This window comes from Epinephelus lanceolatus, chromosome 3 (genome assembly GCF_041903045.1).
Source record: "Epinephelus lanceolatus isolate andai-2023 chromosome 3, ASM4190304v1, whole genome shotgun sequence".
Classification (NCBI taxonomy): domain Eukaryota; kingdom Metazoa; phylum Chordata; class Actinopteri; order Perciformes; family Serranidae; genus Epinephelus; species Epinephelus lanceolatus.
The window spans coordinates 11,429,594-11,456,981 of record NC_135736.1 but is presented as its reverse complement, the minus strand read 5'-3'; the positions used below and the strand labels follow the sequence as shown (position 1 = coordinate 11,456,981).

At 42.1% G+C, this 27,388-nt stretch overlaps 1 protein-coding gene across 5 annotated transcripts; it reads right to left on the bottom strand.

Moving 5' to 3' along the window:
- Positions 1–582: 582 nt before the first annotated feature.
- On the bottom strand, positions 583–26,635 carry smarca4b (SWI/SNF related BAF chromatin remodeling complex subunit ATPase 4b). Of its 5 annotated transcripts, none has more exons than XM_033623581.2 (34): positions 26,533–26,635; positions 25,697–25,950; positions 25,074–25,206; positions 23,196–23,741; positions 22,912–23,010; positions 21,935–22,193; positions 21,524–21,650; positions 21,243–21,416; positions 20,968–21,141; positions 20,694–20,870; positions 20,531–20,578; positions 19,375–19,505; positions 17,626–17,683; positions 17,440–17,549; positions 17,171–17,318; positions 16,897–17,060; positions 16,694–16,760; positions 16,424–16,534; positions 12,551–12,793; positions 12,319–12,432; positions 12,057–12,164; positions 11,421–11,507; positions 11,200–11,246; positions 10,955–11,121; positions 10,630–10,793; positions 8,098–8,358; positions 7,935–8,012; positions 7,605–7,823; positions 7,194–7,474; positions 6,359–6,467; positions 6,134–6,235; positions 4,577–4,709; positions 4,234–4,373; positions 583–2,512 (listed from the first exon to the last, which is right to left on the bottom strand). In XM_033623581.2, the coding sequence occupies exons 2-34, from the start codon at positions 25,910–25,912 to the stop codon at positions 2,477–2,479; spliced, it is 5,031 nt and encodes a 1,676-aa protein (XP_033479472.1). In that variant the 5' UTR covers positions 25,913–25,950; positions 26,533–26,635; the 3' UTR covers positions 583–2,476. The 5 variants fall into 5 exon arrangements, with proteins under 5 accessions (XP_033479472.1, XP_078021016.1, XP_033479474.1 ...); XM_078164890.1 differs by having other exon boundaries at positions 7,194–7,456; XM_033623583.2 differs by having other exon boundaries at positions 8,131–8,358.
- Positions 26,636–27,388: the final 753 nt, after the last annotated feature.

Genomic DNA, 27,388 nt, shown 5'->3' with positions numbered 1-27,388 from the left:
ACAAAGAAAACATAAACTATGCGTATTTTGGAAGCTGGAGCCAACAAATGTTTGGCAGTTTTGCTAAAAAATAGAATTAAAAAAAAAAAATCAAACCTTTAATCGGTCATTTAAATAGTTGACGCCTGGCAACTGGCTAATAGGGTTAATATTCCAGCACTACATCACACAAACAACAACACTCACTTTTACTGTGGTTTATTGTTACGTTTTGAGTTCCAGCGACGATGACCACAACACAACACAGACAGATCCCAATAATTTAGTGGAGAAACTATGCTTTGGTTGTATGTTGTTCACTCTACCATGATGAAAAAAAAAAGTGCAGTACTGAACTTGCGAGCTGTACACACGTGCATTGACATGATACTCTACAAAATACTCTATACAGTATATCCAACACCATACAGCCAGGAGGCATTCACAAGCAGAGAGGAGCCACTGTCCCTCTGGTCCTTTGTCTTGAAATCAAAAAACATAAAAAGTGCCAAAGTACATCAAACAGTTCTGAAATCCTAAAATCACCACACAACAACTGAAGGAGAAGCAGTTAAAGTTACAGTACTCATTGATGAATGATGATTTTTTTTTAGTCTACAATCAACAGTTATAGTAAGTGCTTATATTGGAAGTGTAACAGGTACGCAGCAGCAGCAAGGTTGTTTTTATATTGTACTTTATATACAGTGACCTGGACCCAACGCCATTAAACCTCAGTCACATAACTGTGGTGAGTTGCTAAAGAGCTTCTGAGAAGTCTGGAAACACCCTGCCTGCGCCCACAGGAGGCTGGATATCCAACTCAAACAGTGAGCCCCGGTCACAAATATGTGATGTGCACACACCTCAGTAATCACAGTGGCTCCGAAGTGGCTGACTGTTGTTACAACACATGGCCACAGCGAAGCAGAGGTGAAACATCAAGTTTGTATGTCCAGAAGCAAAGCAAGGTAAGGTAAGGTAGCAGCTGGATGAAAACACAGCTCTTTCTGAAAACATTTTCTGTTTACATTCAATTTTGTTTACTTCACTTTACTGGTTCCCACCAGTTCTAACTCCTCCGGTTAGCTGAGGACTCATTTTTGATCACAAAATGAGAAGATCTGTATAAATACAGGCTTCACAGGAAATGAAATGTCTCAACTAACTGAACTGTTATTCCTCTTAAACACCATTTGGGTTAGTTGTAATGGCAACACTTTCTAGGAGCTGTATACGACATTCAGAGCATTAATACAGCAGCAAACCACTATTTGGTACATAAAGATACAGTGGATTAATGGCGTCCTGAGCAGAGAAAAGTCACGCTCCCTCTGTGTGCAATGTAATCTGAGCTTCTCTGTTCCTTGTTGTGGTAGATGGTCTGGCCTCGCGTGCATTTGAGTGTACCCCACTGGCTAGCTAATCACCACCACTCTGCACTGTGCTAATATGGCAGCTATTGCTGAAAATGCCATCCTGACCCCTAGTGGTGGAACAATGTCAACGTAGACGCCCAACGCCCCCCACTTTAACACTGTAAGCTCTATCAGCACTGTTAGTCCTGTTAACACTGCAAGCTGCTATCAGCTCAGCCATCGTCATTGTTAGCACACACCAGCTGTGTAGACTCTAAATAATAAATATGCCTTTAATGTCGCATACAGCTCCTTTAAGTCCCCTAATGAGCATTTATAAGCAGTAAACATTTAGTAAATGGTTCATAACACACTATAACATACTTGTCAGCAGATACAAGCATTTATTAATGTATTTGTCAGCAGCTGTAACTCCTCCTGTGGTCAGTCATCAGTGGAGGCTGGTTTATAAACAGATAAGAAATGACAATATAGTAAAACATAGTAATAATACAAAATATGGTTTATAAGAGAATCACAATTACTATACATTAATAAGCACTTAAATGTCCTCAGAGCTGCACATGTGTACATTATTGTATTCAACTGTTTATTAAATGTTTACATACTGCTTATAAATTGTAAGTATAGGGACTTAAAGCAAAGTGTTACTGCTGTAATTGTTACAAGTCAGAAACGTGACATTACAAATGGCTTTAGTGCATTTGTAGCGTATATTTTTCTGACTCCCAGTAGTGTTTTAACACCTGCACACTGACAACAATTTCATTTCATCAGATTGAAAACCTTCCTGAAATTACACACAAAGACAAAAAGCTCATTCGATCCCTCTGTAATAAAACTTCTTCACACAATAAGGGTTAATGCTGCACAGTCAAATTAATTTGTGTATCTTATGATATTGCAGTGTGTACTTTTTCCATGTGATGTCAATATGACTAATCAAATAATAATATGTATCTGTTTCTGTACTGCAAACCTCCCTTCTCTTTGAGTCCTATGACATTTGATGGAGGGTGGATGGAGTTGACAGAGGCATGTTTAATTTACTGTGAATGTAGTGCTTGAGTTGATGGCATATCCTGTTATGGCCCCTTCTCTCCTCAGTTCAGCACAGTTCAGGACTCCTCGTCAGTGGCACTGGGGGAACGCTCCTGGAGGAGAGAGAAAAGAGAAAACTAGAGAATGTCTAGAATATCTTATGATCTGCAGCCCCACATGGATCTGAAAGAAAAATACACCTGAATAGACTTAGATAAACTGATGACAATCACAGGATATGTGTCATGCCTTTTAAAAAACAATTTCAAGCTAGTGTTGCAAGAGTTCATGATGACATTGCAAAAAAGTTCAAAATAACATCTCCGTTAGTGTGAAGAAACTGCTCTAAAATCCTCAGTACACACCAAAAACTAAGGTATTATATAGTAATTTCTGCGAACCAAAACACAACCTCCTTGGCAGATATAACAAAGGACAATGAGAAAATGTAGCCTGCAATATTAATATATTCTGCAGGTTTGAGCCTCTGCAGGGCTGCTGCTGCATGATATATGATCATATGATATGACACAACACGACATGACACGATATAATATGATATACTGTCACTCTACTCTGATATACTTTTACTTACTGTTTTCTGTTTACATCTCTGCATATATATATTATCTCTTCTCATCATGCATATACATCTACTACATCTCTGTTTATGTTTGTTTATTTATTTGCAATTACTGTACACCTGTCTACCACAAATTTAATTTATTATCTAATTTATATTTTATTATGTCAGGTTTTTTTCCCTATATTGTAATTTGAATTTGCACAGTTAATTTATCTATTTATTTTTTGCGTGTTTTTGTTTTATACAAATTTAATTAGCATTGTTGATCTTTCTGCTAAGATGAAGTGGGTGGAAACATACGACTGAGCCAAGAATAGAAAAGAAGCGTGTCTTTGCCTGAGCACATCCATCATTCATTCCCTACTCATTGTTTTAAAAAGTTTGAAAAATATTCTTACTCTCTGAAGGAATATAATATTTTTTAACCTGGCCTTAAAATTGATCTTTCAATAAAACAACATCCCATGTGTCACTGTAAACAAACCAGCAGTCCACATGAATACGTAGGCTGGTCATCTGGGTGTTGACCTTTGTTTACACTGTGTTAGGGTTTGAATGTTATGCTCTTTTACCTTCTAAACTCAGTTGTTTATCTGTTTCATGCAATGTCAGAAGTAAGTGCAGCGTTATCAGGGTTCCCATACCTTCTTAAACATCAAATTCATGGACTTTTCAAGGACCTTCCAGGCCCAAATCCCTCGAACTCAACAACCCAACAAACTTAATTACTGTTACAAGAATGAGATTTTTTTTTATCAGAACTAGCAGGCTTACAAAAAAGGGAGAGAAGGTTGAATGTGTTTCTCAGTTGGGCTGTGAAGGGTGGCACAAGAGACAGTAACAGGGGAGACTGTGGGAGACACACATGCAGACAGTGGAACATGGCCTATTTACTGGCATTAAATTTAACAGAATATATCAAAAGAACTTAATTTTCTATTCTTGTACAAAATGTATAAATCTAAGCACTTTCAATGATCCATGTCTATTTATGTCTACTTTTAAACACTTTTAAGGAGTTGATTTTTTTTCACCTCAAATTCACAAACTTTCAAGGATTTCAAGGGCCTGTGGGAACCCTGTTTTATTCCAACTCAGACATACACTTGACAAAACTAAGACAGCAGAGCCAAGTTTGTAAAAAAAGGAAGTTTCCTTTAAAACTGATTCTTATACAGACAGACAGACACACACACACACACACACACACACACACACACACACACACACACACACACACACAGTTACCTCTTCCTGCTCATCCTCAGAGTCGTCGTCACTAACAACAGGTTTGGCTCTGGTGCGTCCTGTTCGTCTGCTGCGTCCCTTTCCTCGATCTCCACCTTTATCCTTCCTTCCCAGACGAATCTTCACTTTCACTGAGCGAGCTGAAAACACACACACACACACAGAACGTGTTTATGGTATCAATAAAACTCAGACTAATCTAAAGCATGAAAAAGTATCTCAGTGTTATCAAATCAATGTAACTGAAGTGAAACTTAAGAGTCTGTCTCAGGTGAAAAATGGTCCGTGAACAAAAGGACATCACAACACAAACATCTGCTGCTGTCTTCACACGGACGCTTACATTCGGACTCGGATCCTTCCTCCAGCTCCTCTTCCTCTTCCTCACTCTCCTCTCCCTCACTTTCCTCCTCCTTCTCAATCTTTTGCCTCAAACTGGTGAACACGGACTGGAGGACGATGGAGTCTTCATATATCTGCTCATGTGAGAAAAACATGGTAGAAAAATACTGTCTATTACCAACATACATAACACATACATAACACAAAGCTCTCAGTAACCACAATTCCTGCACGATTACTAACAGCATAATGATATGTATCCTTAAAAACTGACACAAATCGTCTGCTAAACATGATATAGGAGACTGCTCAGCCATTAGCAAAAAAAAATATAATTTCTCCAGTGACATGGCAGTTACAGCTTTAATATTGACCTTTTTTTTAAAGCTCTCTGATCAAGGCAATCACAGTATATATTACAGAGCAATACAGTCAAACATGTATAATGCCCTCCATGTTTCACCAATCAGACTTTTGACATCTAATTATGGCACACTAACCCTCTACATTTCCTAAATATAGGACAGGAATACTCTATTTCCATAACCACCTTTGGCCACGCCAAGTCAAACTATGCCGCACCGATTTGCGCTTCTTTTGTCAGTTTTAACGTGGTGAACTGTGCCGGGGATGGACCCTCCGTGGAGCAGGGCCAAAAGTGTGCCTGACCTCCTCCAAGCAGGTGGCGGTGACGTTTCACAGGCCGCAGCCAAACCCAGATTACCCCCTTTTCCCCCTGAAACATGCATGTGTGTTGTGAGACTCTGACATCTGTCTGTGCAGGAGACCAAAGAGAAAGAGGTCTATTAAAGTCTCTATGTGTTCAGCTCTCAGTGCTTTTGCAGCTTCTAAGTGAACCTCTGGGGTTTGGACTTTAGTTTCTCTCCTGCGTCCTGTTTTTACTTTAGATATCGGCTTTATTTTATCATTTCATGTTCGCTTTCAGCCATACAGGAGTCTTGTTCAGTTAAAAATCAACATTTCCTTATTTTTCTGTTTCACAATAAAAGTTTTTTCCACAAGAAAATAACAAGGGACTTCTGTTTATCACTGAATTACCGGTTAGTGGCTTTTCTTTAATAAAAACAAGTCTCCTAACACCACAGGGAGGAAGAGTAAAAACAAAAACGGCCACAGTAAACAGCTCACCACCAACAGGTAACCTTTTTTCTGCTATGCTATATGATGCAAAAACACTCGCTGCAAAATAGCGAGGGACTTAAGCCATGGGTCTGCCTGCTGCTTTTAATGGTCATCACTCAAGTCAAGCTGTCATTATTTAAAGACACATTTTCAAGCAGATAGCCCTGTTGTAATGGAGACACAAATCCCTGCCGCGCTGGGCTGATGTGCTGAGTCAAACCAAACCAAACCAAGCCAGCACATGAGTGTGGAAAAGGGGTAGTAGTAGCTGAGATATGACAGTAAGACTAAAAGTAATTTCTGTAATGGGTAAAAATCCGGCATACACCAGGTGAGAGGCATACACACCACTCTAACTGAGCAGCTCACAGTAGAGATGAGGACATGAGTGAATGCTGTAAACAGTCAGTCTCACCAGTGATCCCTCCAGGTTGAAGGTCTGAGCGTTTTGGAAGAGCAGCATGACGTCTCTCTCCAGGTCGCCCAGACTGCGGTAGCGATGCCCTCGAATCCTCTCCTACAGTGAAGATACAGTACACATACCACTCAGTATATATGAGAGAAAGTAACATATAATGTGTACCTGTTATCTATATGTTTTCTTGCTGTGTTTGTTTGTTGTTTGTTTCCTATTACTAACCTTGATCTTCCTGAAGTCCACAGGCTTGCGAATCAGTTCGTAGTACTCTGGCAGCTCTTTCCGAGATGGCAGCTGGATGAACACCTCGCTCAGCTGACGCCCACTGGTGCTGCAGGAAATGACATCATCAGGATGAGACTAAACACTTGAAAAGCATCAGAGGGAAGTATGGGAAAACTGTGGGATCCTGACACTCACAACTAAATTACAGTTGCTAATAAAGTTGAAGCTAACTGGTTTTCATCTTTGTTAGCTTAAGTGATGATCCTACTGTGTGATTCAGTTTAATAGTTTAAAATATCAAAGCATTTCACTTCTGGCCATTTAGTGGGATCATTTCTCCATGATAAGCGAATTTAGTGGCATCGAACGATGTGGCTGTAGATTGCAACCTACTTAAATTTCCCGTGTGCCAAGTGTGTAGGAAAAATACGGTGGCCGACACAACAGGAAAACACAAACGGCCCTATCTAGAGTCAGTGTTTAGCTTGTACATTCTGGTCTGGTTTTGTTTTTTGGAAAATATGCATTATTTCAGGAATTGTGTATATGCAGTTGTGAAAACTGTACAGTGATTTTCCCAGTTCCTATAAATGTTAAGGCCGTGCAACATCACTTCTTGTTTGACTTAAGTTAGCCTGAAACTAAATAATGTGTCAAACATTTGCAGATTTTTTGTTCTGAAACAGTAAGAAGACTTGTTGAATCTCCTCACACTCCTCTTATTACACTCATTCTAAAACTACACTTTTAAAGTCAGTTAATAAGCACCAGACAACATGTGAAGTGTGTGTCATGTGTGTCACAGACTACAGCCAAATCTCAGTTCCGTTACCTGTCTTTATACTTGATGACAGCGTCCACGATCTTCTTCATCTTTTTTGTGAGAGCGGGGGGGTTGGGGGAGAGTTTCTCAGCAGGCGGTCGTCCCCTCTTCCTCTGCCTCTTCCCATCTTCATCTTTGTCCCCTCGTCCTCTTCCCCCTGAAGATGAGGAGGGACCAGGCAGGTCCAGGTCGCGGTCCCGTTTCCTCTTGCGGGTTGTCTTTTTGTGACGCACCTCCTCCTCCATCTCCTCCAGGGTGCCCTCCTCTATTGCCTGTATGGGAAACACAGACTGAGATTAAAATTAAAGCATTGAAATCACAAGAGAAGGATCAACCCTTTACTTTGAAGCAAAGGGGATTTATTTTGTATATGAATTTTTGTATTCAGAAATGTGTTTCCCAGTTTCCCCATGAGGCTACCTTGAGCCACTGCTTCTCCGTCAGTGAATCGCTGTAGTCCACCTCCTTCCGCTGCCGCGAACCTCGTCCAAACATTTTCTCCTCCTCTTCCTCACAGGTTAGGCGTTCGACCTCAGCGTCGTCTTTCATGATCCAAGTGGGCAGCTCGTCCTCCTCCATCAGACGAGGTTTTCGTCGTGGATTACGGGCCTCCTCGCGACGTCGGTCCAGGTCCATACGCTGAGGAAGGGGGAAGAAAGAAAAAAGGGCAACAAAACAAATATGTAGATGGAGGGTTTTTAAGGACTGTAAGTGAGGACTTAAAGTGTATCTTCCAAACATAACACTGACCATAAACTGGTCAAACTCCTCCTCACTCCTGGCAATCATCTGGTTGACCGTCTCATCATCCGGCACCTCATCCTCCTCCTGAATACAACAGACACACATTGGCAAGCATAGCATAAGCAAGCTCACTCTTTGAATATTGTGTGTTTCTGGTGCTTGCACACACATTCATGCGTAGACACACTTCCTGACCCCAGACCTCGTCTTGCTCCTCGTGTTCCAGGATGGCCTGCAGGAAGGCCCTGCGCTCGTGGCTAGAAGACTTCTGGTCAAACATGCCTGCTTGAATGACCTTTTGGTCCACATTTAGTTTGTACTTGGCAGCGGCCAAAATTTTCTCCTCTACACTGTTGACCGTGCAGAGTCGTAACACACGGACCTCGTTCTGTTGACCAATACGGTGGGCTCTGTCCTGAGCCTGCAGGTCCTGGAGAGGAGAATTAGCACAAGTTCAAATGTTGCTCTGAGAAATTTGTGGCAGGAGAACAAGAGCTGGTTTCCCATTGTTTATAGAGGAGTAGGCAGTAGTAAACAAGCCAACATTACTGAGGTGACACCTCACTTGTAAACCCACATATAACTCTGTGAGGACTTTCACTTCCTAAAGGTTATTTTTCCTCTTACCTGTAGTGCTATTTATCAATCTGGGCTTTTTGTTTTGGTGTGAATTGCAGAGTGCAGGAGATAGCGGCTGTAGAGATGTCTCCATTCTCTCCAACATAATGGAACTAGATGGCATGTGGCCTGAGCCGCTTAAAATGCCAAAAAAACCCAAAAACTTTTGAAAAACTCAACAGCAATGTCTCCTTCCAGAAATCATGACCCGGTTACTCAAGATAATCCACAGACCTTGTTGTGAGCAGTTTCATGTAGGAACTATTTTCTTTCTGCTGAGCTACACCCATCAACCATTTTACTGTGCAGAAGGATGGGTGCATCTACTCATAGACGAGAGATTCGTGCTTGTGACAGAGCAAGATGTAAACATTAATGGTGTACTCCACGGCTATGCTTTAGTGTTAGCTAGCTCAGTGGTGCTATGTGAGCTGGCAGTAGATGCATGCAGATATCTCCAACACTCAGCAATTCACACCAAAGCAATCGAGACTGATAAACAGCACTACAGGCAGGAGGAACAATATGTATTTTGGATTTTTTGTCCTTTTGAGCACTTTTGACAAGAATTATGTCCGACATGTTGAAAACATCATCATCAAATGCCATTAAAATAAAGTATATATTCTAGAAAACTTAAATTGTTACAAAATTTTTCACAGTTTCGACAGACAGACAGACTCTTTTCGGGGCTGTGCTGTTGTCAGCTGCTCCAACAAAACCAAAACAGAAAGTAAAAGTCACAGGCCTTTGAGTGCCATGGTGACAAAGGATCGACCAGGGCCGTTAAAGACTGAGCAACCTGCCTTCACAGGGCCGATGGTGAACTACCATCTGGTGTGTGTCTTATAGCTGCTAAGCTTCCTACATTTTTTTAAAAAAATGATTAAAATTATGCGTTTCTTGTAAATACAATACATGGAATTATGGAGTTTGGTGATTTGAATTATAAGCAAGCACAAGTTTAATTAGCTCTCCCCACAGCATTGTCACATCTGCACTGTGGAGGTCAGACAGAGGCGGTATATTGATATCTTGTTTTCCAAACAGCTGTGACATAATTAATTTCAGACTACTGATTTGAGACATCTTTTCTTCCCACTGTTCTCTAGTTGAAATCAAACAACTGACAACTCGTAATCATTTATTGCCTGATCCAAAACTCTGGATTCTGAATCTGAGATATCTGTGTTGCTGTGTCCATGTCTATTTTTATGTGTATGTTAATACTAGATAGTAGCCTCTTACTGCTACATTCTAAAGAAACTCTAAGATTACATCCACACTAATACAGTTTCATTTTAAAACTGTATTTTAAATGAAAATTATTTCCATACACTTGTGCGTTTTAGAACCGTTTCAGAAAAACAGAAATAATCTCCGTCCATTCTAACACATACACACACATCACATGATCATCGATGTACACTGGGCATACGCATGCCTGTATAAACAGATAGACAATTGTCTACTCTGTGGCTATGCTTAGTTAGAGAAAATACGATAAGATAAGGAAAAAAGGAAGACCAGAGATTTCTCTGCTTGGACCGATGAAGAGGTGGAACTATTACTGAAATTAACACACGAGTATAAGGCGGTCAAGACATCGGAAATAAATTGTGAGTCACTGCAAAGCAAATATGGTGACATATTAGACCTGTACCTGAAGCACTGTCAATCCCCGGAGGTAGCCATAGCAATGGAAAAGGAGCACCCACACAAGAAGGATAAAATCACAAAGGGTATATAGACCTAGCTTTTATGTTTTGGCTTATTGGATAAGAACCAATTGGGAAGAAAAGATGGGTTTCTGCGTCATCTTTTTAAAAAGTCTCCGTTTCCATCCGCCCATCCAGACTTAAATGCAACCTCTGACTTTTCAAACTAAAATGGGGTCAGCTGCGTTTTCAAAATCTCTGTTTGTAGGGTTCCAAAACACCCAAGTAAGGTGAGTGTTGGGTGTAAATGCAGCAACCGTTACGCACTTTAAAAAGGTATTACGGTGGATGTAGCCCAAGTTCATATCAACTTGATTTTTTATCAAATGGTGCCTTTTGTAGATTAAAATAAACATGCATCACACCTGATGTGGGTTCCAGTCAGAGTCAAAAATAACCACGGTGTCTGCAGACTGCAAGTTGAGGCCGAGGCCTCCAGCTCTTGTGCTCAGGAGGAAGATAAAGTACTCTGACCCTGGGTCATTGAATGTCTTCAGTAACATTCCTCTATCCTCGGCCTTTGTAGTGCCTGAGATGTAAGGGAGGTGGGAAAAGATTAGAAAAGCATGTGAAGGAACAAAGGGAAAAAAATAATTCAAGCAAGACAGAAGATTTAGCATCAAAGTGTCATGAAAAACAGTGAGAATAAAGGACATATTTGCAAAGACTGGTTCAAGTAAACTGTCTCACCATCTAGACGTAGATACTTGAAGCTGCGATATGCGAAGTAGTCCTCCATGATGGTCATGAGTGAGGTCATCTGACAGAAGAGCAGCACTTTGTGGCTTGTAGCTCTCAGCTTTGGCAGGATTCGATCCAACACCTCAAACTTTCCTGATGCCCGATATAAGTCAGGACTAAAGGCACAGGTAGATGGATGGGTTACAAGAGTTACGGTGTGTTTGGTCTTGATCTGAAGGTGAATTAGTACTTACCCCTGGACTATCCCACCAGAGAATCCTAAATGTTCAGAAAAAGATTCCTGCAAAAGCAATCAAAAATGTATTCTATCATCGTGTCTTTATTTTGAAGCTCATATTGACAAGTTTCCTATTGCTCCTTCTATCCTGATAGATGTTACATTTTAAATACAATCAAAGACACTGCTATCTTCAGTTAAGACAAAATGTTTTTGCATCATCCTCCTTAGTAGTACCTCTATTTGCTGGAACATGTAAGGGTGGTTACAGATCTTCCTCAGCTGCATGATGGTGTTCATCAGCGTCTTTGTGCCGCCTTTACCCTGGGAAATACAACCAGACAAAATGTACAGCTTGCAGTCACAGTTTAATATTTTCATTCAACAGTTATTAACAAAGACTCGTCCAAGGGCAGTCATCAATTCTCTCTCTGAGCTTCAATTAATGCATTAAGTATCTAAATGTGAGAGCCAAGGACCAAACCGTAAAAAACGAACAAATAGATCACATTTTTCCTACGCTCAACTTATCCTAAAAGTGATTCATGAATGTCAAATAAGCAATGCAAGTCTCAAAGCCAAACTTCCACTCTTGTACATATTGCAGTATACTGTAATTCTATCATATACAGTATCTAGTGCCACATCTTATCTGGGCCTATTATTTAAAATAAACTATCATGTTGCAGAACTCTCATTTCCATGATCAAATTATTTCTGATTCTGGAATGAAAAGAGACAGAAATTAACACGTCATATATTTTGTAAAACATAAAACCAACATAAAGTAGAAACAATTGTATTTTGGTGTTGTTTAGTTTTAATGATGCACGAGCCAAATACCCACAGTGGTAAAAGGGTTTCTGTCTTTACCTTCTTGTCCTTCTCTGATCCATCAGTGAGCAGGACCCCCTTGGCCTGCATGTGCCTGTACAGCACCCTCTGAAGAGACGACATGTCACACTTGATCACATATTCCACCTGACGGAGAGGAGAGACAGGTGGAATTAATGAGTGACGTGGACAGAAAGAAAAGTATATGCATAATTACTTTTACCAGCATTGCAAATACTATTAAAAATACTGGAGAACACTCAGGGATTGTTTCCTATCCATTAAAATTTTAAAAACATGCCTTCTCTGGAAGCTGTGCCTCCACTTCCTTCTTCAATCTGCGTAACAGGAAGGGACGGAGCACTTTGTGGAGACGACGGATAATCAAGATGGTCTCCTCTTCATTAAGGTCCACCTAGAGAGTAAAAGAAAGAGATTTTACAAGAAAGATACTGTGCATCCTGCGTGTTGTCATCTCTCAAACACATTAAAAAAAAAGGAATGTGATGTGGCAGCTGAGAACTTCCCCCCACCTTCTCTCCAGTCATGGCGAAAGGGGCGTTGAACCACTGCTCAAAGGTGCTGCAGCTCTTAAAGATGGTGGGCAGGAGGAAGTTTAGCAACGCCCAGAGCTCAGGTAGTTTGTTCTGCAATGGCGTTCCTGTCAGCAGGACTCGCCGTGGGGCCAGGTAGTGGGTGTTCAGGACCTGGGTCAGCTTACAGTGGTGGTTCTTCATACGGTGTCCTTCATCCACGATCATGTACTTCCAACGAATCTGGTGGGGTTGAAGTAAAAGAGAGGGGAGAGAAGAACATTAGATTTAAGCTGTTACTACTTAATGTCTCACAAACCATGTTGGCTCACTCCCAAGCCAAAGCCTTGAGCCACCACAAGGGGAAATTCTTGTCTGAACTACAGCACATGGGTGTAGGAAGGTGGGTGCTGTACCATCCCGTTGACACGGGCTGAACAACCCAGTCACTGACACGATCCCAGGCTTTGCTCATAGTTTCCTGTTTTATTCTGAAGGTCACCCTCCTCGTGTGTCATGCCTTGTCTTACTTCCTGCCTTTGTCTGTTTCACACCTGTTTTTATACACTCCTGCTTTGTATCAGTCTCGTTAGTCCCTCCCTGTTCCACTGTTCCCTGCACACCTGTCGACTGTTAACTGAATCCAAATGTCCACTCTCTGAACTTGCAGACTGATCCCTTGTGGACTTCAGTCATACATACTGTGACGAATTCACTTTCATCACGGAAAGTCTGCAAACGCAGAGACGGCAAGCTGCTAATAGACTCGTTGCCATGGAAACATTCAAGCGACTATTAAAATCATTGCCATATTCTGTCTGCTCATCTGTCACTGCAGATAACAAGATATAAATCTCATGTATAGGGTTGTTTTGTGAGTGAACAAAATACATTTCTGCATAAGTACAGACTGCAGACATTTAAATACAGAGATGTTCCTGACTGAGGATTGGGCTATGACTTAATAAATCAGTTAGGCGTATTAGTTACATTAGAAGATCTTTCGTTAATTTTCGGCCAATTATCTTGCCTATATTTTTGGCATTACAAAGCACAACCTGTAGGGAAGGCTGCAACAATACAGTGCTTTTTGATTCCCTACAGCCTATAATTATACATATTTCTGTATCATGATGTGGTTGAATATTATTTCTGGCGTACACCATTCAAGTATTATTTTAATAGACTACTGTTACACATACACATAAGTTTTGTTTTTTAAACCATGTCTTGTCCGTATTGCAATGAACTGGGGGCAACTGAATCAGTAAAGTCTACACCCCAAGCGGACTCTCTGGAAGTCCGCAGAAAGTCCGCTTTAGGCCCCTTGTGGACTAGTTGAATCACAGATTTGGACAGCCCTGTGCACTTCCAGAGTTCTCAGGAACGCGTCTGCAAAGTCCACGATTCTGCAAGTGCGGTGAAGTCCAAACGTTTGGATTCAGCCCCAGTTTTGTTTTCTCCACCATGGTCTTCCCCACCACACCCTCGTTGTTAGCCATTCCTTGTGTTTCCCTCCTTTTGCCTGTGCTCGCCTACTCCAGCTGTGTCTTGTTCTTGTGATTAGCACTCTGTAAATATAGACCTGTGTCTTTCCCTTTGTCCTTTGCCAGTTTATCTGTATTTGTCAGTTCATTCCCAGGTTTGGGTTGCCTGCCTGTGTTGATCTCTCATGTTCCTGGTTGGAGTGCATCCCTGCGTTTACATACATACAGTCTACGGTTTATCCCTGTGTTCATCATGCTGTCCTGGTTTGTTCTTAGTTAAGTTTCGGAGTTTCTTTCATTTGTACTGTGAGTTACATCTGCCTGCACCTTCAGTTTTGTTACCTGCCTGTTTTAGATGTATTTTACCACCTACATTAAAGCTCACCTTTGTTTCAATCCACCAGTCTGTTGGCTGCTCTGCATAGAGTGTGCCAGTAAACCCGGAACTCCGTTAGCGCTTTTAGCACTTCCGGTTCTCTCGTCTAAAAGTCAACCTGTTTTTTGAATGGGATTTTGGTGAAATGCCTCAAATAAGGTCTGTGGTTAACAAAAGCTTTTACGTGTCGTAAAAAAGGCGGTTGCTAACAAGTTGCTCAATACGACTACAAACCCTGTCGGGGACATTAAACGTCATCACCCCCAAACAGGCGAGAGTGCTGGCAGTCCGCCATTGCAGCTTAAACAGTCCGATTTCCCCATTATACAATGTTTTAAAAGTAAAGCGGCCGAAATCAGTTGAAAGCTTAGTGGCAGTGACGTCAAGAGTCATGCGACCGTGGAGTAGCCATGTAGTCCGTTAAAGCCTAACGTTAGCTTTTTACTTCTGGCGAACGCATTTAAGCTTCAAATGCGGTATGAAAGGTGTTCATATGTGAAGATTATCTCGCTTAACAAAACCTGTAAGTATCATAAACTTGTGTTAGCCACAGAGCTTATTTTCTGACATAATCCAAAATACAATGTAAAAATCACATTCACTTTCTCTTCCGGGAACCAGCGTGATGCTAATCTTCTGGGTTTTGACCTCAACCCTGGCACACTCTATTTGGGTCCACATTTAAACTGAAATCATAAGTCTGAAAAATGTGCAATTCTAACTAATCCGACTGACATGACAATGTCATCACATCAGGTAATGTCTAAGTGCAAGGGTTGGAATCAGTTCAACTTGGGGAGAGATTTGTGGGAGTGGCTAATCATTAGTGCAGCCTGAACAGGCTGAAAGGCCAAAAAATGCCAGGACAGTTTTAGAGTTGATTTTTAGATCCATAAAATATCTTGGATGCGATAGACTTTCACTGTGGGGGGACACAGACCTCGGGCTGCAGTTTTGTGAAAGCTAATGATCCGGACTACAAGTGGATGTATAATTTGCCCAGTTAACATGAGTGGCTTCAGCAAAGAGTCCGCCAAGTTTTGTAGTGGCCAAACAGTGGAATTAAGTCTGTCAGGTGATGCCATGAGACTCAAAAAGACTTTTCCCCATAGACTTACATTGTGAAAGAGACATGTGAAAATCAGCTGATACATTTTTTGAGCCTAACACTCCCTCAAAATAAATTGTGTCAGTATCAGAATTTGATTCAGTCGGTTGGATAATACTTGAAAAGTCTAGAGGAGCTGCTTGATTCAGTTAATTTATCCACATTCAAGTTAAGGGCTGGCAAAGACTCTAGTGTGCTGCTCTATGGGCCATAGAGCACAGAAGCAGTGCCAAATATCTGGGTAATTTTATACGCAACAGTGAAATTTCTTTGGCCTAATAAACCACTGAGCAACTTCCACAGGAATTAACCGGGCCCCACCTCCAAAGCTGTATCCACTTCTCTTTAAACATCTACAAATGAGGCAACTGGATGTCTGGCACAATTAAAACACGAAATACTAGAAATGTTGACTCATGCAGTCCAGAGAGAAATTGTGTCTGAGGCAAGGGAGTGCACATTCTTTGTACCAACAGCTGATGGAACTACTGATGAAATAACGTCTGAGCACTTTTTCTGTAGCTCCTGTGTAAGCCCCCTCAGTCAAATATGTTCCTGACCACATGCTACAACACCCACCTTTCTGCACAGTCAGGAAGCCTACAGGTATATGAGTACATGAGTGCATGGCAGCATGGTGGCCACAGAGGACAGTGGGAGACGTTAACAGGTGGTGTCAGTGTGTGGCAGCACCTAGGAGAAAGCACTGAGACGCAGCACAGGGGGCGGTCAGATTGGCCAGGATCAAATAGCTTTTGGAGACTTCGGGGATTTAAAGAGTGGGAGACGACAAACAAAAACACTCTAAAACCTCAAAATCATACAATTAACAAAAAAGATTTGCCTTGGTGTGTTTGTGTGTGTGTCCTTCTGCTTGTTTTTGTTTGTACATCCCATCTCACCTTTGCCAGTACTTGTTTATCCTTGATAATGTACTCATAAGTGGTGAGTAACACGTTAAACTTTCCACTGCGCAGCTGGGGGACGAAGGCTCTTCTAGCAGCAGGAGACCCCTGAAAGCCAAAAAATGTAAAATCACAATAATAAAAGAAACATTTATTTTAAGCAACGCAGTTTATAAGTGCATTAGTAGAAACACACGTCCTGAGATTTTATGTTTTATGGGCAAGTAGTAAAAAATCAATTATGGTGATGTGGCTGCAAAAACTCACCTTGTAGGACACCTTCACGACTGTCGGTGCCCACTTGTCAAACTCATACACCCAGTTAGAAAGAGTTCTGTCAAAGAGAGACATTGTCATTCAGAAGTTTATTCTGAAGAATGTGAAATTCTTTTTTTTTTTAATTTGTTGTGTCCCTGACGTATAAGACAAAACAAACAGGGTATTTTTGCAAATAAAGAGGTTATGCTAACGAGAGGGGTACAATGATGAGGTAGGGACCATTGAGCCGTTTGTGCTCCATGAGGTATGTGATGAGGGCGATGGTCTGGATGGTTTTTCCCAGACCCATCTCATCTGCCAGGATCCCGTTCAGGTTATTGTTGTAGAGGGAAACCAGCCACTCCAGACCTTTAATCTGACAGACCGTAAGGGACAAAGTTTAACAAAGAATGTACCTCTGTTATCAAGTACTTGAGCATGAAAAGGTTGAGAACATAATGTCATTGATGTGATTGTGATTGTTACCTGATACTGTTTAAGTTGTCCATTTATTAATAAACTGGACTGTTTCTCCACCTTCTCTGTGACAGCGTGTGCCACAGAATAATAAGACTGGAGCCCACGTTCGAACGCTGCACCGCTGTATTCGTCATCCACATCCTGTTTAGCATTTCTGCAGAGGAAGAGTTTTATTCAGTCATGGCATAAAGTCATTTGGTGGTTTATTAATACCTTAGGAGGACATGCATTTTTTGTTTGAGTGACCCTGAGACATACTCCATGTATGTACTCACTCGATGATGTGTCGTACGTCTACCTCCGACACGTCTTCGCTGTCGGGGTCTGTAATCTTCTTCTTTTCCTCCACCTGAGTAGCTGATGGATGGGGCTCCTCCTCTCCCTCCTGCCGCACAACTTGTCAGTGATTGGAGCAATGAATGTGAAACTGAATTCAAACATTGTCGTTTAAAACAACCCACCTCCTCCTCTTCCTCCTCCTCGCTGTCCTCACTGTCTGAGCGGGGAGCCACCTCATAACTGAACAAAATACATGCATACTCAAATTACCAACAGCCCTGTATCTGAACATTCAAACTGTACGAGTCATTCATGTGCACATGTACACTTCTAATGAATATTTTAGACACACACACACAAAGGCATTAAAGTCAACTAAATAAAAAAGAGGGCTTAAAGGGATAGTTCAGATTTTTATCTATAGTCAGTCTATTTCCTACAGTAGAAGGCGGTCAGCACACCCCCAGTTTAAAGAAGCAAGCAGGAGGACCACCAACCAAGCTAATATACTGCTGTGGACGGGGGCAGCAGCAAAACAATTTTAGCCACTTAAAAAAACCAATATAAGTTTAAGTGTATGCTATATTTAGAATATTTTCACCGCTTTGCCGTCAGACAGCCCTCTCCGATTGGGAACAGGAGCCATTACATCCATCTATGCTCTCTTCAAAGCCACCAGACTCCTTTGACAAAAACAGCAATTTTACCTTGCAAAACACAGGAGATGCTGGTCAACCACTGTCTTCATCACTTAGTTTGTATGTGTTATTGTGTGACTTTGGTGAATCCGAACTAACCCGTTAAAACACAGAAGTCACACAATAACACAAACAAGCTAACTGATTGAGGCAGTGATAGACCAGCAACTGTCATGCTCAGTGAGGTGAAATTACTGTTTTTGTCAATGGAGTCTGGTGGCTTTGAAGAGGGCATAGATAACGGCTTCAGTTCCTTATTCAAAAGGGCTGTCTGATGGCAAGCTTAAGCGGTGAAAATATTCTACTTATATCATAAATTTTAACTGCTATTGATTATTTAAGGTGGCTGAAATACATTTTGCTGCTGCCCTTGTTCACAGCGGTACGCTGCTTATCCTCAGTGGCTGTGCTCCAGCCTGCTTCTCTAAACTGGAAGTGTGCCAGCTGCCATCTGCTGTAGGTAATACATGAACTATGGATAAGTACTTCATATGACCCCAATTCAAAAAACCCATAACTATCCCTTTAAGGAGACAAGTAGCCATAATCAGAAAAGGCTATGTCGTTACCTAAATTCAGAAAGATTTATCCTCAGTACAACTCCACTTTACACAGTCTGAGTTGTAATTCAGGGGTAATTAGGCTCAGCTTTACTTTGAAGTAAATGATAATGTTAGCATGTTTACATGTGTTAGCATATTAGCTGCCAGACATGTTACCAGACATTAGCATGCTAACAAGTGGTATGTATAATATTTATGCTGCATTCAAATGGAACTTGTGAGCTTTTGTTTACAACATCAGAAGTCATGTACAAGAAGTTGTGAACTCTCAGAAAACTTCAGTTTACAAGGCTGTAAATACTACAAGAGGGGGGCGCTCAAATGGACTGTTCTCGTGGACACGGTAAACACAACCCTATTTGAACGCAGCATTAGGGTTTTAGCGTGTTAGTACTATAATGTTTGCAAAGTAACATGCGTACAGTTAAGATCTCAGCCATGTTATGTAGCAAGCCATGTTATGTAGCAAGTTAAACCACAGATCCAAACCAGTTGACAGTGCCAAATGAAAAGTCACCACTTATTTAGAACTGATCCTCTCTGGACCTTAAAATTCCACAGCAATTCATTCACTGCCAAGATTCAGCATTTCAATGGACTGACTGACACTGACGCACCTACAACCACAGACACACACATTCACCCTCTTCCTCTCTCCAGTCAGTCTCACCCAGGGTTCATCTCCAGCCAGGTGTCCAGCTGTCCAGCTTTAGGAGCATCCAGTCCTGTCAGGATGTTCCCACTGTCGACATGGATGACCTTCACAGGCAGGTCACTCATCTGACTCGTCTCATCCAGAGGCTGAAAGGGGGGAGGCACGTTATCTTTTAGACTGGGTTAGTTTCATTGGATCTGGGTTTAAATGGTGGCTGATTGAAATGAGACAACACTTCAGACAGATTGTGTGTAGAAGTTAAGTTTACATGAGTGATAATTAAGTTGCTGCTGTTTGGCCAATTCAACAACCAATAAGTGTAAAGCAAATAATGATGACTTATGCAGTGTATGTTGTAGGAATATTATTGATACACTTTTACACACATGTAATTCTGCTTGGCTGTTAATTTTCATACAATTGTTGTCACCTGTGTTGGATTGTTACTTCTGCCAAGGAGGTTATGTTTTCAGTTCATCTGTTTGTCAGCAGGATTATGGAAAAACTCCTGGCTTGATTTTCAGGAAACTTGGTGGAAGGGTGTAGCATGGGCCAAAGAAGAAGACATTAATTATAATTATAATAATTTTAAAGCAGATGCGACTCATGGGGTGGATACACATAGTATTTTTACTTGCATTAACAATATGAGATAGTTCATTTGGCCTTAATGGAGGCCTGTGCTCTCCAAGTGCCCCTCTAGTTTACTTCATTGTTTTCTGATTATGCTCACATGGTTGCCATGGGCTACAGCCACTGGCTTTAATTTTGGTCACCTGTTGCAGATAAGTCATCAGTTTGTTTGTTAGTGCCACTTTGTGCCTGATGAAAATCTAGGGGATCAAAATGTTGCACAGTGACAGTGAACAAAAAAATCACTTTGGGAGCAAAGAACAGTGTGCAGATTCCTCTTTTTGCCATGACAACACTAAAAAGCAAAACATTACCCCCTGAAGCTTTGTGCGCAATTTGATCTATACTGTGTTTGAGAGGAGGTCTCTATGGAGACCACAGAAAGCAACAGAACAAAGGATCCCAGCAATGTGAACCCAGCATATTTTAAGAGTAAGTGCATCACAAAATCAGCTGCTTTAACTGCCTCTTCCTTACTGGAGGAGATACACAGTAATATACATATACACAAGGTTAACAATGTCATCACTGTGGCTACCTCTCCATCAGGACCCATGGCAGGAGTCTGACCCTCAGCGTTCTCCAACTGTGAGACAAGAAGAAGTTGATTAATCACAACAGAGATCACGTACAACTCTTAGGTGTAAAAGTCAATTATCACAAAGAGAGATCACTGCTGCTGGAGACTCTGTTTTCCATACCTTCTTCTTTTTTTTCTTCTTCTTCTTCTTTTTCTCCTTGAGGGCCTGTGCAGCTTTGTGAGCTCTGACCAGCTCGGTGAGGTTGGCAACATACTCGTCCGTTTGCTGCAGCAGGTAGGCCAGACGCTTATCCTTCTTCTGGTCAATCAGCTTACGATAGCCCTCCTCATCTTCAGCCTGGGAGGACAGACACAGTGTGTGTAGGAGGGTATGTACACAGTTAGGTGTGTGATATGTGTGCTTGTGTAACTGCGTCTGTGTGGTTTCTTCTCACCATGAGCCTCCTCATCCTCTCTTTCTCAATACGCTCATTCTCTTTCTTCTGCTCCCGTTCAGTGTTGGCGTGGTACGTGGCCACTGCTTTGGTCAGTTTCTGCATTTTGCCTGTGATGGAGCGATGGTACTCTTTGAAGTCTTTGGCGTGCTGCAGGATGCTGTTGAGGTACTCCTAAGATCAGAATGAAAGTATGGGATGAACGAGAGGAGTCAATCAAAAATACGACTTTTAATCTCATCAAAGGTAACATCTCGACTCTGTTTATCCTCTACCTGATGTTTCTGCCTGCGTTTGCGCTCTTGTTCAATCTTCTGCTGTTTCTCCAGTTTTTCTGTGATGCGCGCTTCTCGCAGGGACTGACGTTTGCTCCGCTTATACGCCTTCGCATCAAGGGCAGTCTCCAGAGCTGTGTCCCGACGCATACACACCACCACCTCTTGCCGCAGCTGTGGCGCGTACACACAAACAAATGTACAACATGGACTCATTATTAACACCCCCATCACAAAAACATGCAAAGTGACAGTGTGAAGCTTAATGATGTAATGCGTACCTGTCTCTGGAAGTTAAGCAGGCGGAGGGCTTTGAGCTCTATAGTAGCTTTGGTACGTAAATCACCAGCCAGAGAGCCCGGCAGGTTCTCCAGTTCAGCAATACGATGAGTGATACGAGCCTGTAACCTGAGGGAGTACTAAGTTGTATTTTATAATGAATTATTCATGCTGTCTATTTTTTGTACGTTTGATTTTGAATATCTTTGGTAGACAGTATACAAGAAAAGCTTATGGTAATTATGTTGCACTTTTTGAAATTTTTATAAAAAAAATGAAAAAAAAATTAACACTCCAGCAATGTACTGCCTATGGTACCACATACAGTCACCATTTAACCCTTCAGGTTCAGTCCCTTTACACACCAAGAAATAGTAAACGAGATGAGGGGAACTGTGAATCCCCTGGCGTACCTGTACTCCCTCTCCTGCAGTATCTCCACTGGGTCAAGGCCGCAGGGTTTTTGAATGGGGGTAATGCGGTTCTGCTTTGCGTGGTAAGGCATCATGGGAGTAGGCTGTGCCGGCTGGCCAGGGGACTGAGTCTGTGGAGGCATTACTGGGGAGGCAGCAGGGGGAACTGAAGGTGGGGCAGGAGAGGGCCGACCAGTGGGCTGAGGCGGAATCAGCTTTTGGGGTGCGTTGGAGGGGGCTGCTGCGTTCACCATGGGGCCTGGAGGGAAGTGAAGTGTAGGGATGAAGGAAAGATCTATATTCAATGTACAGAAAATTATTATTTTCATGGAAAAAAACTATAAAGTGTTCCTACAAGTGTTTTTGGTTATGTTCAAGCAACATTGACACTGAAACCTAAAATCTTTTTCTGCACAGAAAGTTATACACCTTATGTTAAAAGGTAACCTCTGGAGTTTATGACCAAAGATAGCTCTATGGACCAATGTCTTTAAGAGTGAGTACCCAAACTGTTTGTATTGTGCACACTCATGAGGATGCACATGTGGGCAACATCGTACACATACCTGCTATTTGTTTCACACAATTTTGTTGATCAACCATTGGTGGTGGTGACACCAAGAAACACAGACTGCATGTACACTGAATGGAAACATGACTTTATGATTTTTTACAATAAAACTCCACAGGGCACCTTTAACTAGACAAATCTAGTTTGCGTGGCATTCACATGGACTCTTTTCGTGAACACGACAAACATGACCCCATTTGAAGGCAGCATCTTTATCATTACAGTATAATGGGGCAGGGTCTACAGTGCTGAAGCCATAAACTCTTATTGAAAAAATCCCAAGTTATTACTTGACAAAAATGGCCTCATATATTGGCGTACAAACATACTGTTCCTATCAATGTTCTTTCCTTGATTAGAGGTAATAGCTGGAGTTTATATTGACATACGTTTATGTACCACATACCTTCAGGCCAGGATTTGGGTGGTCCGTTTGGGTTTTGTCCCTGCATCCCAGCTGGAGTACAGGATGGGCCTGGAGGAGGCATGTTGGGACCCATCATTCCTAAAGAAACAAATATGTACAGATTTTCTTCAGTACATTTACACTACAAAATATAGAAATGAAATTTGAGAAGATGACTGAATTACAGTAAACTACAGTATTAGTAGTTTCAATGCGCCATACACGTACATATGTGTCTTTTAGGAAATAAGTAGGTATTCAAGAGATTCCCTATATACACTCACCATGAGCTCGACTGTAGCCTGACCCCATTGGCCCAGGCCCTGGTACTGGTCCTGCTGGTCCACCTACTGGCCCGCCTCCAGCTCCAGGAGCCAGAGTGGGCATGGGTTGCTGCTGCTGCATCCCAGGCATCGGCCTCTTCCCTTGGACCGCCATCTGGAGGTGTTCTGGCAGGGGCTGTCCCCGGGCCAGCATTTTATAAGCCATGATCTGGGCTCTGAGTTGGTGAAGCTGGTTCTGGTTAAAGGGAGTAGGGCCACCAGGGCCTGGAGGGCCTCCAGATTCGAGGCCAGATCCAAGGGTGGAGACACTGGGTCCCAGGCTGGGTCCAGGGCTTGGGCCTGGGCCGGAGCTACCTGGAGGGCCGGGCCGGTTATTAGGACCCAGGGTGTGTTGATCACCACTGGGGCCATCTAAGGGTGTGGAGGCTGAGCCGGGACCGCCAGAGGAGGAGGAAGAGGAGGATGATGGCATAAGCGGTCCAGAGGGGGGACCGTTTGAGGGGACAGGGCTGGAGTGGTCAGAGCCACCTAATGGAGAGTGATAACCTAGAAGAGACAGACAGACAGAAAGACAAACAGATACAGATGAAGGGGTGTTGGGTGGATATCGCTCACCTTGGGTCTGTAAAGGAAATATTTGTCTGGGAAGTATTTGTCTGACCAAGAAATATTTCCACACAATCCCTGTGAAACCATACATTCTTATCTTTACACTTTGGTATTTGTGGTTAATATCAAACATGTTAATTAGTGAGCTTCGATTCGATTTCTGAACTTGTGAATTGGCTGATAGTGATAACCAATCTGATACCACTGCATTAAAAAAAAAAATCATAATTCAACAGCTGTATACTACTAACCCTGTGTGGATGTGAAATGATTGCTGTCATTGTTCCATGGCATGGCTCAGGGTAAAGTCTTTGTAAAATATGAACAAATACATACAGAGAATGAATGCAATAGAATTTATTTTATTATCTGGTTAGAAATTTTGCTAATGGCTAATGTTACACTTTTTTTAAACAGAAATTCATTCAGTTCTTCTTTGCTGCTTTAACACAATACCTGTGGCTGCACAGCGCGATTTACCCTGTAGGCAGTTGTTTTAGAGCAGTAAAGAATTGAAACCCAGGAAAGCTGCCACTTCAAAAAGTGTGAAAGTACTAAAGTTTACCAATAAATAACGTGTTCTTGCCGATTCCAGAACTAGCATTTTAGGTAGTATCAGAGGCATATCCAATACTGGTATCGGTATCGGAACAAGTCTAGTTGGTACGTGGATTTTGTACCTTTGAACAGAGCCAGGCTAGCTGTTTACCCCTGTTTCCAGTCTTTATGCTAAGCTAAGCTAACTGTCTGCTGGATGTAGCTATATATTTACCATACGTACAAAAGAGTGGTATCAGTCTAGTTTTTATCAAGAGAGCTAATAAGCTGATTTCCAAAACTGTCAAAACCATCCCTTTAATAGAGGCCTGCAGTGTAGCTAGATAACTAATGATTTATTCCCCAACACTGTTCAAGTCTTGCCAGACCGTTATTGCATAATGTTTTAAACTCTGATTCACAGCCTGTCTGTCTGACTGCCCTGTTTCATTCCTTGTGTCCCTTTCTTATCGCTGGCTGTATAGCCATGCCACAAAGTTGCCCCCTGATTGTAACCAGCACCCTTGTTGTACAGTGCCACTGTACAAATTACATTATTTTGACATCAACAGAAACACTTTAAAGATTTTTTTTTAAAGGTCATTAAGTGGCTAATGACAACAGAGACACTCCCTATGAGCCATCACAGTTAAGTCAGGCGTGAAGAAACTTGTCTTACACAATGCTGGAAAGGATGAAACTGTGCAAGATGACTGTACGCAGCATGCCTACCTTGAGAGTGTTGGTCAAGAGGACTGGGTGGAGGACCCATACCACTGTGCCCGCCCTGTCTCATAGTCAGTCCCTTCATCTGGCTAAAGCGGCTCTCCTCACTCAAGCTCTTCTCATGCATGCTCTCCATGGGCTGTGGCAGAAACAAAACTAAGTCAAAATGAAACTACCATCCTGTGGGGAAATTATTAGGTAGTTTCAGCTGAAAACATAACACAGTTCTGCTGGCAAAAAGCACATTACGGTAAATAATAAAACAGTAGTAATATTGTATAAAATGTAAGAAGCTGTGAGATAATGATAGTAGCAATGTGAGCACATATGAAGTAGACTGCATTGTGAGAAATATGGAACAGGAGTATGGGGTTTTCAGCATGTATGGATTAATGTGCAGCTGCAGTTGTTCACAGGTATAACAAACTAATAATTGCTTTCTCAAATATGGATTAGCATTAAAATGTGCCTGTGTCAGCATGTGCCCATTGTGAATTAATGTAGCCATAATGGAAATTTGAAGTGAAGGTGCTGTCACATATAATTTGGGAGACCTCTGTTTCCTAAAGGTTTTGAACGAACAGTGATGGTGTGTCTCAGCCAGATGTTAGGTGTTTGTGCGTCCTTACTTTGTGCAGAGGGTGCATATTGTCCTGGCCATATCCAGAGGGCCCTGGCTGAGAGTGTCCAGACGAGGGAGGACCAGGGCTGGGGCCCATCATACTATGAGAAGAGCCTGGGGAGGGCCCGGGGCTGGGGCCCAGCATAGCCCCAGGAGAGGGACCCGGACCAGGGGAAGGACCTGGGCGAGGGGTGCCTCCCATGGGGGGATCTGGCGTCGACATCGCCCTGGATCTCCTGCTCCTGGGTGAGCAGCAGGGACCTGAGAGAAATGACAGAGAAGGTGAGAGGGAGTGACACAGAGGAGTAAAGTGTGGAAGTGTGGCAATGCAATATGCAAAAGTTAGTGATCTAAATTAGCATTAATTTAGTGGTTTGATTGGACAAAACTATTGGAAATATCTTGAGGGTGAGGCTGCATGTCTGCCTTCAGCTATGCTCCTCTGATAAAGTGATGAAGTGGGAGCACAATCTTTGCAAGATATAGGTGAATTTTGTCCAACGCCTATCAGATGAAGACTCTCCATTCTCCTGCTCCGCTGCACCAAATCACCCGCTGCGCGCATATGCAATTACAGCTGCAGGGTCCACCACTGCACTTGAACTGAACACGAGGAAATACAGTAAATTATGCACATGAGCTCATGCTACTGAGAATTTCCTCACTCAGACCATGAAAGGGTGTCTCGTTAAATATAAAAAAGGGGAATGGCGGACTGTGCTTGTGCGACTGACCTACCCGCATCAACAGGACAGGCGGTCCTGCGTGAAATTCTGCGCTCCCGTGTTGATATTTGTGGGGTATAAAAGAAGACGCAGCAGTTGACGCAATTAGTCTACTCACCCTCTTAGTAATCTGCCTTTAAGCGTTGATTTGTTTCACCGACGTGGCTCGAGCGCCCCCTCCACAGCCTCTATGACCGAATGTCTAGTCACGGCTGTCCAGCAGTGCGCATGCGTGCGCAGCTACAGCAAGGCTCCAGCCTGTACTGTAGGCTCATACAGTGTGAATACATGGAGAATAGTCATTTACAGCTATACTCAAATGTTAATTTTAACATACACCTTATAGAATATAAGCATATGAGTTGTATTATGCTTATATCAAACATTTAGAAGTATAATTAAAATGCTAAAGCCATCAAATCTTTAACTTTTCCTGTTCTAGTATTTAAATATTATTTTTATGAATAGAACTGTTAAACCGTGATAAATTGGGGGTTATGATGAACAGTGTAATGGTAATTATTGTAGTAAACATGGGTGTAGATTTTGGGGGAATGCAGGGAGCACATCCACCTCAATCAAGCACAAGCATTTGTTTGATTTTAACACAAATAAAGACTTTACACCATAAACTGATGCAGAAGGGGCACAAACTGGTGCATAAAAATTCACCAGAAGGAAGGAAATTAAGTGTTTTATGCTTAAGACTTTCTGGTGGAGGACCCCCAAACCCCAGTTTCCTATGTGTGTCCCCCCTCCATGATGAAACAAAACCTGTGCCCTTGGAAGTAAATGAATGATAAAACATATTATGATTCAGTACTTTCAAAGAAAAAAAAATATCAATCAAATATTATAAATTTTGAGTGAAAGTAAGAGTAAAATGAGCCTACACGCATGGATGCATTAGTGAGAGGGTTTACTGGGCACAGGTCCAGGGCCCAAAGTGTAATGCGGGTTACCTGGCCCTCACC